The 16,368-nt window shown below is 34.7% G+C and overlaps 1 protein-coding gene across 1 annotated transcript; it reads left to right on the top strand.

Annotated features, from left to right (window-relative positions):
• The first annotated feature begins 1,664 nt into the window (after positions 1 to 1,664).
• LOC140232195 (uncharacterized) lies at positions 1,665 to 14,409 on the top strand. Its single transcript, XM_072312336.1, has 10 exons — positions 1,665 to 1,739; positions 7,663 to 7,677; positions 8,582 to 8,635; positions 9,406 to 9,420; positions 9,988 to 10,002; positions 10,594 to 10,605; positions 11,320 to 11,370; positions 12,135 to 12,152; positions 13,204 to 13,218; positions 14,368 to 14,409. The coding sequence occupies exons 1-10, from the start codon at positions 1,665 to 1,667 to the stop codon at positions 14,407 to 14,409; spliced, it is 312 nt and encodes a 103-aa protein (XP_072168437.1).
• Positions 14,410 to 16,368: the final 1,959 nt, after the last annotated feature.

Genomic DNA, 16,368 nt, shown 5'->3' with positions numbered 1-16,368 from the left:
GTGCGTCTTTACATGTACAGCAAATAGGTAACCACATATCATGTATTTTCGAAAGGTGATAATATCCACTTCTGATAGTAAGGACAAATGCTTTATGTCACCACGTTGTCATCCAATGACGTCACGTCTCATACTAGCTGTTTAAGAAATATTTCCCACTTTTGATCCTTAATAGGTCAAAAATCATAACATGTCAGAATACTGACATTGATATGAGCAATAACTGAATAGTGTCATGGATAATTCTTCTTTTGGAAATAAGATTCGTGTAACATGACACAGTTTTGCCACTTTAATCATTATTGCTTCCCTTCGTGCGTGGTTCTTGAAGGAGGACCCAAATATGGTAAGTCAATAATAATCAACTTTCTATTTCAATAATATGATAATAAGTGCTGAAATGTGGGATGTAGAAATGATGAAATAAAGGAATTTTCTGTGCACATTTTGATCGTGTTGAATACTGGGAGTTATCAGTGATGCAATCTGGTGCGATTGCGTGTGTGTGGATGTGCCCTCTAGTATACTATTCATTTGAGCGAAAGTTGGCATACTGTATATTTTGAACGGTTTTTGTTTTGTTGTTGTTGTTGTTGTTGTTTTTTTTTTTTTTTGGGGGGGGGGGCAGCCCGTACATTCAATTTGTTTGTGCAGTAGAAAAATATCGACGGTTACAACATCTGAATTATCATGTTTTAAGATTATTGTGTAATCAAAAGAAAAAAAAAATCTATGATTCATAGGTGAATGCAAACATAAGATTTTTAAAAAATTGAGAAAATTGCTTTGAAATTACTTAATGCTTCGAGCATGTTATCTGAAATTTAATGGGTAATGTACCCAGTTTATGACATGCCTGAATTCATGAATAGTTTCTCTTCTTCCATTTATCATGTTAAAAAATAGCCCTCTATCTACAAACTCCAAAACTGTTCTTAACCTCAAGTGCAAAGAAAAAGAAAAAGCTAAATCCATATCAAAATGGACATTGTCAGCCTTCATGCCAGATTTTAATTACCAGTCGGGTTTTAATCAGCATGTTTGATGGAATGACTAAGCGAATGTTTTTCATTCATAGATGTATTACTTTATTTTAAAAAGCGAACTTCGGCTTAATATACTCAGAGAGACAATGGGCGACCGACATTTCGGAATTCCACGTCTCAAAAGGTCTAATTGAATACCTAACCGTCCTCACAGATAGTATACACATTTTGTTTGTTTACCTTATCCACTTCGCTTCATTTTCAACTTAAGGCTTTTTGATAGCATCTAAATGGGAAATCTGAATCTGAAATCTGAAAGGAAAATGGATCGTTAAATGACAGGAGTATTACTGAAGTGTTATTTTCTTTGACAGGGCAATCAATATTTGAACGCGGTAATTACATTTTTGCACAATAGGAAAAATCGATGCTTCATATTCGTATATTCCGGAACCCCATCACGCGTTTCAGGAAGATATAATATCCTGTCACTGACGTCATTCTGTAGCACCAGTTCTCGATGTATAAAAGAGGGTGAGATCTTGGGCGGACACCAATCCAAGACTCAGACGTCAAGTCGGTCCAATCACTATCAGATACAAGCCCCTCACCACCTTCCATCCAGTCATCCAATTGCCATACTTGTGACGAACTCGAAGTTCCTGCCGCGTAGTCACCATGAGAGCTGCTCTCATCACCTGCGTCTTGGTCGTGGCCGTGGTGGCATCTGTGCTCGCCTTGCCTTTCCCGGAGGTGAGTACGTGAAATTATAGAAATGAGATATGATCATGGTTATGTATACATTTATGCATAATCTTTGAATAGAAATCTTTGAATTCTGAAATTTTCGTGGCCCGAAATAAAAGGAAAAAATAACTGCCTGATCGGGCAATCAACACGTACAATAAATTTGAATGGCTCCGGACCACCGGACTGCAACTAATATCGAGCTCTGTATATGTATGAACATATATATATATATATACTTTATGTGTGTGTGTGTTTACATATACAGCAAATTAGTAAATATATATGCTTCCAAAAGATGTTAAATGCACTGTTGATGGTAAGGACAAAAAGTTACATGTTTTCTTCCAACGACTTGGACTGTTAACTGGGCAAAGAAAATGTGACTCTGAAAAATCTACATGTCCGCGTAGTTAAAAAAAAAAAATGATATGTCTTGGGTTTCGTGGATTTAGCTCATCTTCGGGACAAAAAAAAAATGTTAGTACAGTGTACTGTCATGTACCACGTGAAAATATTGCTGTAGTTACTGGTTTCATTCATCTGTCCAAAGGATTTGTGCACTTAGAAACGAAACATTTTAAAGCTAATAATCAAATAATATTTGGGTCATTTGTAAAGCTAAACATCTAGGAGAGCTAGTCATACTGGCCTTACTCTATAGTTTCAGAGTGTGGTCAGACTAAACAAGGCAACAATATTACACATCAAAATAGAATTAAAAAGAAATCTTTGCGGCGCGCATAATGCACTACATTATCTAATATCCTGTGTATAAACATTGACGTTTAACCTGTCGTGAGGATAGAGTAGAGTATTCGATACCTCTTCTCTTTGTTTTCTGCTCATTTCCTTTTCTTATTCTTCGTTTGTGGTAATGCTATTGTATTCTCTGCTCTTGTTTGTTTTTTTTTTTAACATATACATGCTTTATATACCTGTGTAGGCAATTGTGTATGTAGGGATGTATTGTACTTTTTCAACCATATTTTCCGGGAATTCAAGCTTCAGTGAACACTGTCTAGGAGGGATCATTGATATCTTTTCCTTTTTTGTATATTCGCTGCGCTAAAAAGAATTAATATCAACAATTACTTTTTTTACATGTATCACATTCAACAAGAATTTCCCTAAATGCAAGAGAATATTAAAGAGGAAATCCATTCAAAATATAAGTTAATCTGATAAAAAAAAGTACAATTTTACGAGTTCAACGGTAAAAACTTGATTGAAATCGGATGAAAAATAAGGAAGTTATGAAATTTTGAAGTTTTGATAATTTCTCCAAAACATTTCTTGTAAGGTGGGTATGAATATGCAAATGAGTGAGCTAACCATGTCATACCTTCACAATTTTCCATTGATCATGTACAAAAAAATGACGAAAATTCAATGTTTCTGTTATGAAAGTCTGAAACATGACATTATACCTGGTTGAATAACTTCAGAATAGTGATCAGTTAGATATATGAGGATTTGAGCCTCGGGCATAATTGCGTTTGAATGAAAAACGGGAAATTTCACATTTTTATGTACAAACTATATGGTAGGTTGTGAGGGAATGACATGCCCACTTTGCCATTTGCATATTATATTGACTGTTCAAGAACTGTTCCCCTCCAAAGTAGCAAAACTTCAAAATGTCACAACTTCCTTGTTTTTCATCCGATTTCGATCGAATTTATACCATTATATATTATCAGACTAACTTATATTTGGTCTGGATTTTCCCCTTCAAGTAGAGGGGCGAAGGTTGAGGTTTGAACTTTCTTCAGTTTGTTTCCTTCTAACAAATTCCTTTTTTTTTCCCGACATGTTTTTTGAAATTACAGATCAGCAGTTGCGATCTTACAAATTTCATTTGTTAGAGGGAGACAAACTGAAGAAAATTCAAACCTCAAGTATTTCCTTGCTGTTCAAAGATGATGGATACTTTGTTATCTGCATAATACATGTATTAATTTTGTGATCCACATTTTACCAGATCTACTTTTGATTGGATCGCTCTTTCCATCGTATTTTTATTATCTTATACCTTTTTGTCAGCCTTGCAAAGTAGGATTTAATTCTCTCTTTTAATGCATTTAAACAAGAATCTATACTGTGAGCCATCTAGATTGTTTTAACATATTTGTTTGTTTGTTTTTTTATTGTTAAAACAGTATGATTTGTGAATTGTATACTTTGCGTTATGCTTTGTTGGTTGGAAATCATTATATTGAATTACATTGAACGTCAATTTTGCACAAAGTTAAATATTACAGATAGCAAAATGAGACAGTAGGGGATTTTTCTTTTGTTTAAAGAGTGTCTTTTTCTAAAATATGTTTCCATTTCCCTAAGAGGGAGGCAGAATCAAAACAATCATTCAGTGTTTATATACATATATATCATACATTTTCAGAGTTTTCTTGTTTTTCTAACATTGCAAAGAGAAGAGTATTTTAAAACTAAGGATATCTGCAACTGTTAGATATTGTTTTTAACAATCAACGTTGCTTTAGAGTAGAACCAGACAAGTTTTATTTTGTGTGTGTGTGTGTGTGTGTGTGTGTGTGTGTTATGTATGTGTGCTTGTGTATCTGTGTGCTTCTGTATCTGGAAAATATGTTGATGCAGTTAAAATTTTGGGGGTGAATTTTGTAAGAGATGTGAGGGGGATGAATGAGATCAATTTTAAAGAAATATTGAGTAGAATAAAAAAGTTGTTAGGATGGTGGAAACAGCGTGATTTAACACTCATGGGAAAAATTCATTTGTTGAAAACTTATGCATTATCAAGGTTAAATTATGTTTCATCACTCATAGTTGTTCCTCAATGGATATTTCCTGAATTGGATAAGATGATTTTTGAATTTTTGTGGAATGGTAAAGACCGGGTAAAAAGGAATATTATGTATCAAGATTATGTTAATGGGGGACTGCGAATGATAAATTTTAAGTTGTTTGTCAAAACGCAACGTATTATGTGGCTGAAACGTTTATTGTATGGTGAGAAGAAATCTGGGTGGAAAATGTATTTTGATTTTAGTTTTCGATCAGTAGGAGGAAGGTTCTTATTTTTATGTGACTATGAATGGTCTAGATTGACATTGACAAATCCAGTTCCATCTTTTTATTTAGAAATGGTTAAGGTATGGCAGGAAATGGATAAATGTAGGAATTTTGAAGATGAAGTGATGAATCCAGTTATATTTAATAATAGAAAAGTATGTATAAAAGGGAAGAGTATTTTTGATTGTGATTTATATGAAAAAGGTGTTTATAATGTACATCATATTTTACAAGGAGGTTTTATTAAACCCGTTGGGTATTTTCGAAATTTAGGTATTATGGGAAATGGTATATTTAAGATAAATGATATTTATAATGTTCTTCCAGAAAAGTGGAAAGAGTCCGCAGGGAGTGTAAAGTTTCAGCAAATTGATGTATTAAATTATGATATACAGGTGAAGATTTTTGGTAAAATATTAGAATTTCAAAATATTAAATCAAAAATAGTGTATGAGTATTTTGTTACAGCTTTACAAGAATTGTATACTCTGGAAATAAGATATGGTGAAGTGAAGTATGATTGCAGTGATAAGGAAATTAGAAATTTATTTCTTAGACCTAGAAGCACGACTTTACTTAGTAAACATAGGGAATTTCAGTTTAAGTTGTTACACGGGGTGATATATACAAGGGAACATTTGTTTAAGTTTGGTTTTGTGAATGATAATCTTTGTTCTTTTTGTCAATTGGAAAGGGAAACTTATTCACATATATTTTTTGATTGTGTGAAAGTAAAGCCGATATGGCAGTTTCTTATTGAGTTTTATGATTTAGTTGAGTTAGAAGAATTAGAATGGAGAGATATTTTTTTAGGTTTACGAGGTAGTTCAAATCGAATCAAATGCGTGAATGCCTTGATAATTTTGATGAAAATTGTAATATTTCGGTCAAGAGAACAAAATAAGTTACCTAAGAGGGAAAAGATAAAGAAATTTGTTCTGGATTTTATAGAGGAGGAAAAGAACGTTGCGGTTAAAGCAGGTAAGCTCGGTTTTCATTTGCAAAAATGGGAGCAGTTGAAACTTTCATAGAGTCAGATGTATGGTCAGTTTAGGTTTCAGCCGTATTAATGTTTAGGAATTGGTATATGTATCAGCATTATGCTGGTCACTTTTTTTTTCCCCCATGTAAAATGTTTAGTTAGCTTCGGTTTTAATTTGGTGTGTGTTTAACTGTCAAAGAAACAGGTAACCAAGATACCACAAGTATGTAGTGTGATTTGGCGTGCAAATGTTGGTGTTTGTGAGTGCGCACTGGTGGGTATGTTGTTGTTGTTTTGGTTGATGTCTAGTGCATATATGGGTGTGTGTGTGTGTTGAGGGAAGGCTACGGGGGGGGGGTATGTTAGTGGGGAAATAGGTGGGGATGGTTAGGGTTATAGGTAGATGTAGTTAGGCTAGAGTAGAGTAATGGTTAGCGGGGAAATAGGTGGGGATGGTTAGGGTTAGGTAGATGTAGTTAGGCAATGGTAGAATAATGGTTAAGGGGTCAGGCAGGAATATGGTTTGTTTTGATGATATACACATATGGTTATTTTGTGCTTGTACGGGGGGGGGGAGGGGTGGTTGATAGGTTAGATGGAAAAAAAATGATGAGTTTGGTTCGGTTAAGTAAAGAATGCTTTTTTTATATGTTTTAGGAACTGCTGTATTCTCAAAAGAGTGTAAGAGAATTTATATAATGAAGTGGATATTGAGCAATCTGATCAAGTTGATCAAGATTTTTTTCCCTTTAAGAGTTATACTTTATCTGATATATTTATGTATATAGTGCGTGCTCTGCCAAAAAAGAAAAAAAAAAAAAAAAAGGAAGTTAAGTGAAAAAGTGATTGAGTAGCACACATTTCTTAGTCGGTGTGTGAGTGATAAGGCACATTCGGATTGGCTTGATTAGGCTGATCAAAATAGCTTTTTCTGAGAATTATGTAGATATTTATGTCATTTCCCTTATAAAAACAGGATATGATTTGGTAAAAAGAATCAAATATATTGTACTGTATGTTTGAAAAATGATTTAGCAGCACAAGAAAGAAGAATACAGCTGCTTTCTTCTTTTGTTGGTGGATGTATTAATTTTATTGTTAATATGGATTTTACATTGAATGAAACTCAAATAAAAGAATATTATAAAAAAAAAGTATTAGCATTCGTTGAAAATTCAAGAACGTCAATCGGCTTTCTTTAGTCGTATATAAACATTGTTATCATTATAACGGTCAGTGTGTGCGAAATCCGTCGCGATTTGTTTGACTATCCTATTTTTTGTTGTTGTTTTTTCTGTTGTTGTCTCTGGTCACCTGTCAATTTTCTGTTTTGATCACTTTTATAATTTGACTTTTCCCTGCGCAAGGAATTTCGAAAGCAAATGATAAGATTGTTTCGAATCTATTGCAATGCTGTACTCTATATACCAATTCAAAATGTATCTGGCAAAAAGGCTGAGCTATATTTCTTCAGCGCCCAGAAACAGCCTTTGATTTTTTTTTTTTTCATGTCATTCGTGTTTTTATATGGTATCCCACGCCATTGTTCTCTCTTTCCACATTTACACTTTGTTTTGTTGACGTTTAACAACCCCCATATGAAACATAAAAAAAAAGCAAATTAACGACAAACACCAAAAACATGAACTATGTTGAGTGCGTGAATTTAAGGCGAACAAGTGTATCTTATCGCTTGAACTTTACTGTGAGTGTCCCGTAAGAATGCTTTCGTTCTCTGGTGCTATAGAGGCGCAGATTTTAAAAGTGTTTATAATTACCGTAACCAATTTACCTCGGACCTATATAACATTACGATAGGCGCTTGCATGAATGTATATGAAGCAGTTCCCACATGTTGTTTTCTTTTCTTTCCTCCTTTCACGATTCTGCCAGAATGACAAGGAGATAGTAAGTTTTGCTTTTACATCTTCTTCACATGGACAATTCTATTTTTTTTAAGAATACTTAGAATATACTTAGAATACACGATTTAGTCCTCATTATGCGTATGTTTATGTTATGTTTGTCAATCTGTAGTGTTGTCATGATAACAATGATAGATTGACTGAGTGAATTAATTAATGAAGGAAGGAAGGAAGGAAGGAAGGAATAAAAACCCAGGAACGGGAAGCTTGTCAAATTTTCTTAAAGGGATCGTATAGTTTTGGTTGAGACCTAACTCCAGATCTCTAACATCTGTTTTTTAGATAATGAGAAACCTCTGATGAAATATGAAAGAAGCTAGTAATTAGAAGAGGAATTCAACGTTTATTTGATGAAAATTGGTTTTGAAATGGCGGAGATATCCAATACCGAGAATTCCTATTAGAAGGTAGGACCGTGCACCTTTTATTACGATCGCTTTGATTACTTTATTTTTGGATGTCTCAGCCATTCCACAACCGATTTTCATCAAATAAATTTTGAATTCCTCCTTATATTGTATGCTCCTAACTATCTCATAAGTGGTTTCGTGGTATCTCGCAAAAATTTTAAAGCCGAATCTTCATCTTCACAAGTAATATACTATCCCTTTAAGCTTTAAAGATTTGTAGATTGTTATTCAATGGTGCTTGCAAAAATAGAAGAGTATGGTGGGTGAAAGAGTAACTGAAGCAAGAAAACATCTTCTTTGTATGTTACAGAGTATAAATGAAAGAAATTTAAGTACCACTAAAGTTATTTAGTCTCAAAATCATGGATTGTAAAATTGAAAAATTGGTTCTTATGGCGTTACAAATGGCGTTACAAAGCGTTGATGTTTATTACGTTTCTATGGAACACTACCTTCTTCTCTCTTTTGACAATAAAGGAGGCCCTTAGGAAAGAACGAAAGCAGGAAGATCAAGAAAGCCATCCATTCAAGGTAAGATGTGCTGTAGGTACTAGGCTTGTAAATCGTATAACTATACATACATTACATGGCAGTGTGCAGTATATGCTTGAAGCAAGATGTCTACCTGGTAAAAGTGGCTCATTTTTTTCGGTGTCGTGGTCAAATTTGTGTGTTTGCGGAATAGAGAACATACAAAAGACACCTTGTCCTTAAAAAAAGACAAACAAAAAGAAAACTACTTCTATTTCCACACTGGATATATAGAAGGAGCCATTGTTCTGTATGTCATTGAAAACTAAGTAGAAACGCACTCGGATAGCACACAACTCCGCCAAGCAGCTCATTTTCCACCCATACACGCATGCTGAAAATCGCCCTTTTTTCTCAATATCAACTCATAAGAACTCCATCGTTTCTTTAACCGTATTTACCGATTGCAATCCTTCAAAAAAAAAGTTTCAAGAATCCAGACGGTTGTCTGGATCACTACCAAAATGTAATTACGTATTTCTCGTCTCATTATCCACCTTTCCTGTAAGTTGCATCCAAATTCGTTTGCAACTCTTTGAATTATTTTGTAAAACGACAGACTGACAAACTAACCAACCCCGACGAAAACATAATTTCCTTGAGGGAGGTAATACTACTAAATGTATTTCTCTTAAACATGTCATATACCAGTTCTTTTGTTTTATCTACGAAGATCATCCATCTCACAAAATAATCCCAGATACATTTTGAAAGAAGGACCTGATCTATCAGTCTGTGACTGTGTCTCGTTTCATTCAATTCACTTGCAGAGAGCAGAAGGCACGGTAAGAGCTAAAGACAAATTTATATAATTTGTTAAATCTCGCATGATTGTTGTTCATTTACTTTTCCGCAATAACTCGTGAAAGTTAGCAGCTTAGAAAGTTACAATATGATAGATAGTACAGTGCTTTTTGAGACCATGATATACGACAAACAATACATCCTCACACCTGACAGCAGTATGTCATATCATACCAACCCTATAACAGCCGTAACGTTATAGTGTCATCTATAACACTACAAAATAATAGTGCTTCGTGAAGGCCTTTCCATTTTCTTTTTGTGAAAACTACTGTATTATACCAGAAAATGTATGAATTTTGTTTTCATAATGAGTAAACTAGTACTCAAAATATTGTCTGTCATTATGATTATATTAATGTTCTCATGTCCCCGAGACACAATCATACTTTACAATCATTTTGACATGGAGTATTTATGATAACTACAGTAATAATCATATCTTATTGTTTATATCTGAATATATTACAGGCTGACCAAGATAACATTACTAGTAATCGATAATATACATGGTTGTAATCTTATTTTGTCTTGTTTGTTGTTTGCAGGAATACAAGCGTTTGGTAAGAAGACCTACATTCTTATTATATACTGTGGTATATATTCATTATCAAGTTGCCCTAACATCTTGAATGACATTACCAGTTTACGTTACAATTGATCTAAACACAAAACAAAATATGAAAAATGTAAATATGTGTAGCAGAAGTTTAGTCGTTGTTAGAATCCTTTAAGAGCTTGTTTCCTACAACCTACTTAAAATCTGGGTCGTATCCATTTCACGTTATGATAGGCATTTCTGTGTTATGTACATGACGTACCACTCAAACAATTATTATACAGAGATGCCTTAAAGTAAGAGAGCATTTATGCGTAAAGTTTATGGGAGTGAGCGTTCCCCTCTAACGTTAGGTGGCTGTAGCATCTTAAACATAATCGTGCGATCTGGTAGGGCCTACATACTGAAATTAATGTTTTGTCTCATATTAGTTATTATTTGGGGGAGGTGGGTTGTGAGGGGTAAACAAAAAACTGTCAGGCAAGACTGTGAGCGTAAGAACGACCCCTGAGACGTAAATCCCACGCCTTAAGTGTGAAACTTTGAAGCTCTGACGATATTTTTTTCTTTCTTTCTTTCATGATTCTGCCTGGAGGACGGTGTAATAGTAAGTTCAACTGTTACATTTTGCTCACATGAGCAATTCTTCAGAATGCTCCATGATTCAGACTTTGTTGTTGTTGTTGTTGTTGTTGTTGTGTGTGTGTTTGTGTGTGTGTATGCGTGCGTGTGTGTGATATCTTTTAGTTTGTAATTATCTGATGAAAATAAAGGGAGGTGTAATGGTGGCACAACATCACATGTTATACATTCTGACAACAAAACAAATCCCCACCCCCATTATACCAGACTTAAAGTGACAAGAGAACTTAATTCTTCCCTCACCTCAAGCGCCATCGTCCCCGGTCTCGATCCATCCTCTCCAACGTGAGCCGACAGGCCACACCCAATTTGCACAAATGCATATTCATGACAGGATTGAGCGAATGAATGATATCAAGCCGTAAAGAGGGAAACTTATTTCATCAAGTAACAACAAAACATTTCTGTAGGTCGGTTTGCCTCGTTGTTTGAGAAAAATAAATTAACATGATGAGTAACAGAGTGGGAAAACACAACGTTTGTCTGTTTCGGCGTCCATATCAAAGAAACTGAAGATTCACTGAAGCCTCTGCGTCTAGGATATAAGGATGGCATAAAATTGTGAAATCAGTAAGTTGTTACTGCTTCATAGATATGGTTTAAATGGGTGTATATTTGTCATGTTTGACGGAGTATTTATTTTTGGACCCTGTTCTCTTTCTCTCTCTCTTCAACAAAGGAGGCAATGAGGGAAAAGGAAAAGGAGGAAGATGGTAACCCATTAAATAAGGTAAGATGTATTTTAGACACTAGGCTTGTTGATTATATAACTGTAGATTAATTAACTGACAATATGATAGAGGACCCTACTTAACACTGCTGAAGAAAAATGTCTCCATTTTTTTTTTTTAAATGGGCTACTCTGCGGAATAAAGTACCTACAAAAGATACTTTGTTCTTAAAAAAAAAAGAAAAAAAAAAGGTCCTATCCCAGCATTGGCTATCCGGAAGAATCCATCGCTGTGAATGTTATCAAAAATACTTATGTCAATATTCATGCTTAAAGCTGCCTAAGTGTAAGGTTTGGTGTTCCAAAAAAAAAAAGAAGAAGAGAAAAAAGCAACAACAACAACAACAACAACAACAAGACCACCAACACCAAGGTATTCTGTATTTGAAAAAGCTGAAAAGAAAGAAAAGGAAAGGAACTTGCTGCTTGCTGACAGACAACAGGGAATACAAATTATTTTCATTTTGGTCATTTTCATCATGAATGTACCTATACACACGGATATATACATGTATATATATATATATATATATATACATAATATCAAACATATATCTTTGTGTGTGTGTGTGTACACAATTCATTTTCAACAAATCAGTTTGTTGGTATTATTTCATACACTGAAATTTAAATTTTATCCTTCCCTTGATTTCCATGCTAAAATTATCTACCTTATAAGAATAATCCCAGGAACAATTTGAAAGGAGAATAAATGATCTATTAAACTCAAAGACTGTCTCTCGTTTCATTCAATTCATTTACAGCGAGGACAGGAGAACACGGTAAGAATTTAATGCAAAGTTCCATCAGTGTGTTTTCCTCCTCATGATCGTTGTTCAATTACTTTTCCGATTTTATCTTTGAAAACAATACTTTTAAGTAGAATAGAACGGTACATGTAAAGCAAAAAGCAACCAACAAGATACAACAGACCTATACATCCATAAAGTCATGCCAGGTCTTACACTGCGTTTCAGTGCCGTCTTGTACGCCCGTCATCATAATGATTGTGTTAGTGCATGAAGACATCTTTTTTTTTTTTAATAAAGCCGGTTTACTAGAAAAATAATGTAATCAATCGCTTTTCAAAACAATAACAATAATAAAAAACAACTCCACACATTCATTCCTGCTCAGTACTTTATACTGTCCGTCTTTTTCCCCCAAATGTTCGTTTGCCCGTTCACAAGGCATTAATGTATCTTGGACATTTTGTTTAAAAGTAAATGGAGAGAGAATGACCTGTATCACTTGCAGTAAATCAATGTCATGAATGTAGAGTTACAATTATTATTCAGCAACGGTGGATGCCAGGAAGAATGGATCGTTGTCGTAAACTTATAAATCGAAACCAACGGGTACTGAGATGTTTCTACCTTAGCACTACCATAAATCATGACTACTGGGTCAGCTGTGAGAGATGACATCGTAATATGTATGTGCAATTGTGACCAAGATCAGTGTTTTTGACACCATTAATTGGAGCCTTGAAATTCCATTTAATAGTTTGATGTTCCGCCTGATTTCAATGAAACTTTCACCATTCTATTTGTATAATGCTGATGATATATTTGGGACATTCATCTTTATCAAACCGTCCTGAATTCATCGTGACAACGCAATGTCATCCAACTTTGCAAATAGCATACCCTATTAAGTAACTTCAGTGTATGGCTTGCGTAAGTAATATTGGTGATAGGTTCATTCTTTTGAATTAATTCGTTATCTTAATTGCTTAAACGTTCTGTAATTAAGGCACACATGTACTATGTAAACAACCGTGATATTTATTTTGTACACTCACTCATTTCGTTTTTATTTTGAAATTTACAGGAATACAAGCGATCGGTAAGAAGTTTTACAGTAATACATAATTCATACTGTCATAGATTGCAGTGTATCTCTGTCTTTTGTCCATTGATATGAAGCTGGGAAAAAGTAATCCACTGATTTTTTTTCAAAGGAATTTTTGATGAAAGAGTGTTTAAGAAAGACGTTGAAACAGTTTGTATGTGGGTTTTTATGTGTATAAGATGACTTCATCTATTATCGATTATGTCAACGCAATGTCGAAAGTCATAATCCATCATGAAATAGGAAATCTAGCTCTGCTAAAGAAATCAAAAGATATGTGAAGAGAAGATGACAAATAGAGAATGAATAGATGAAAGGAGGAAGCAACACATTCTATCACAAATACGAAGCAATAATTCTTAATGATAACTTGAAATGGACTGATATTGGTGACATGTTCTCATGTATAATGTTGTAATGTAGATTATATGTCAATACCAAGTATACATTATACGGTATGTGATACATACCTCATTATGTATATACCGCTCTATTCTATGTGTGTGATGTGTGTGTGCCTGTGTATGCATTTTATACAAAAGACGTAATATGCACACACATGTTTATTTACGTAATGTGTATATTTTTATTCATGTTCCATATTCCATATTTCATACAAGTTTTATATTTCATTTGATTTTGAAAAAGAAATGTTTTTTAACGCAATGGTCAGTTTGAAACAAAATTGCACAAGCAATGTATAAGGACGTATTAATTGACGTGTAATATGAGGAACCCTCTAAAAAGCAAAGCTTGTAGGATGTGGGTTCCAACAGGCTTTTGGTACAGTATATCAATGTCAAAAAAAAAGATATCGAGAATATTGTAAAGTTTACGGAATGTACAAAGTATTGTATGATGTTATATGATTAAAATTATGGTATCAATGCTAAGAAAAGTAGCAAGTTGATCAAACTAATGAAGTCATCCGAGCGAGGCATCATTTGAGTATGCAGAAATTTTTCAAGTGATCACGGCAAAATAATCAAACGTAGGATTTTAGAAATTTGGCTTTAAGATTTTGCTTAAAGGAACTTAATGAACTTGATCGCAACCGAACAGAATCTGTATGTATATGTATGAGTGTGTATGTGTGGGTGTGTATGGATCCCTTCCAACTGACAGTATTATTCTTATCCACAGTCGACTACTTGTTCCGTTGGTGACCGCGTGGACGTAAGTTGATACACTGCGGTTGGGTAAAGGTTTCAGCCTCATTATTTCTGACTGGTCTATAGGTGATTACATAAGCTGTGGCGAGGAGAAAAGACTTTGACATTACAAATGATATTTCCGGTCTCTGGAAAGTTAACTTCTAAGCTACTGTACATGCAATTTGCAATATTGAATTTTCTAATAATAAATATCAAATAAATGTGAAATTTTCAGAGGTTGCGGTTGGAAACGATTGCCAAATTCTTTAACCGTCTTTCACAATTGGTCTGCGACAAGTTTGAGACTGTCTGCAACAGTTTCTTTGCTTGTTTGTTTGTTTGTTTTCCGGGATGTTGAACGAACGATTGCGTGGGGTCTAGCAAGCGCACGCAATCTCTGCAGGCGGTCGCAGATGGTAGTAACTGGTCGCATCTGAATCTTATGCATGCTCAAAACCCAGATGCGATATAAAGATTTATAATTATGACCAATCATTGTGCGATTCCGTACAAGTGTTGTACAACATTGCACGACTTGTGTGATGGGAGAGTTCGCACGACTCGATGGTCGCTCTGGGTTTAGACTGGAGTTCGTACAGCACTTCTATGTGCGCTAGCGACCTCCAGACACTGGTTTTGCGAACGGGTACGTTTGTGCAAAGACCATTGAGACTGCTGCACGAGCGATCGTGAACGTACGACCGCATGAACGCGCGACCACTTGCACAAGCATATGCGATCAAATGCGACTTATTCGTTCAACGGTCTTTTCTAGTCGTTTTTGTTGTGTAACAACTGTTCAAATTTGTGAATGCCTTTATGTGACATGATGAAATCAATGGCGATTGAAATTTGTTGGAACCTCTCGTGCGCCCAAACGGGCGTAAACGGTCGCAGACCGATTGTGAAAGGGGCTTATAGACATAAGCGAAAGCAAAAACGTAACTGTAGATTTGTTTATTAGTGAGAATCATTCAACTTATTGATCATTTCATTTTCCTAAGCGAATTCCATATAACCCCCACATCCCCCCACAATTAAAAATCCCGTTAACCGTATACATTGTACTGTCTCTTAACAAGACATATTGAAGCAAGTCCATCATCAGACAGACAATGTCATGACAGAGCACAAGAAATCTTTCCATAGATATGTCACTAATGTCTTGTTACATAGATGCCTAGCATGAATACTTATTTAGATATAGATTTCTAGTTAAGATGCATTACAATAGAAAAATAATTATGTTTCTCATAACTAATATATTCCGAAAGGTATGATTGAAATGCTTTATATATATATATATATATATATATATATATATATATAATTTTTTGTTTCTTATCAGCTTTAGTCACAAATGTCTCAAATCAACAGAAAATGGAGTTAACTTGTTTTGCAACCAAACTCTTCAGTAGCTTCGTGTGCAGATATACTTACAGTCAATGTAGCACTTGGTGTGAGTTTTACTGAAAGTAAGGGGTTTTACATACAATGTAATTATGTTTAAGAGCGCCAGTGAACATTACCACGTTTATCCAGAATTGTTTTACTTTTGCAGATTATTTTTTGGTTCCATTTGAAGCAACTGGCAATCGTTCCTTCTATAGAACTGTGTCTCCTATTGAAACTCATATTTCATGTTTCTGTGCACTTTAATTTGTCTGCTTCCGCTTGCGCCTCGGAATTTGCTCTGCGATCTTCAGGCACAGGTAAGCAATCGACGAATGCTTTTTCCAACCTGTAAAGTGCATAGTGGTTTGTACCACAACGTGTTATACAATAATGAACTTCGTCTGACAGGCTTGTCTGGTGGTGGTTGACATTATCATACTATATACTGTATGATACTATGCCTAACAATTCTGGCAACGCACTTTTTTTTTAACATGCATGATTTGAAGGAAATTATATTCAAATAAATTTCGCCGTCATTATGTCCAGCTCGGTTTATAATTAGCTGCGCTTTACATGTCGGCAGAAAAGTGCG

Source organism: Diadema setosum, chromosome 1, assembly GCF_964275005.1.
Source record: "Diadema setosum chromosome 1, eeDiaSeto1, whole genome shotgun sequence".
Classification (NCBI taxonomy): domain Eukaryota; kingdom Metazoa; phylum Echinodermata; class Echinoidea; order Diadematoida; family Diadematidae; genus Diadema; species Diadema setosum.
This window is presented reverse-complemented; position numbering and strand designations above follow the sequence as displayed.

Excerpts from the sequence above, each read along its gene's own strand:
- LOC140232195 (XM_072312336.1), top strand. The coding sequence starts at position 1,665 with ATGAGAGCTGCTCTCATCACCTGCGTCTTGGTCGTGGCCGTGGTGGCA.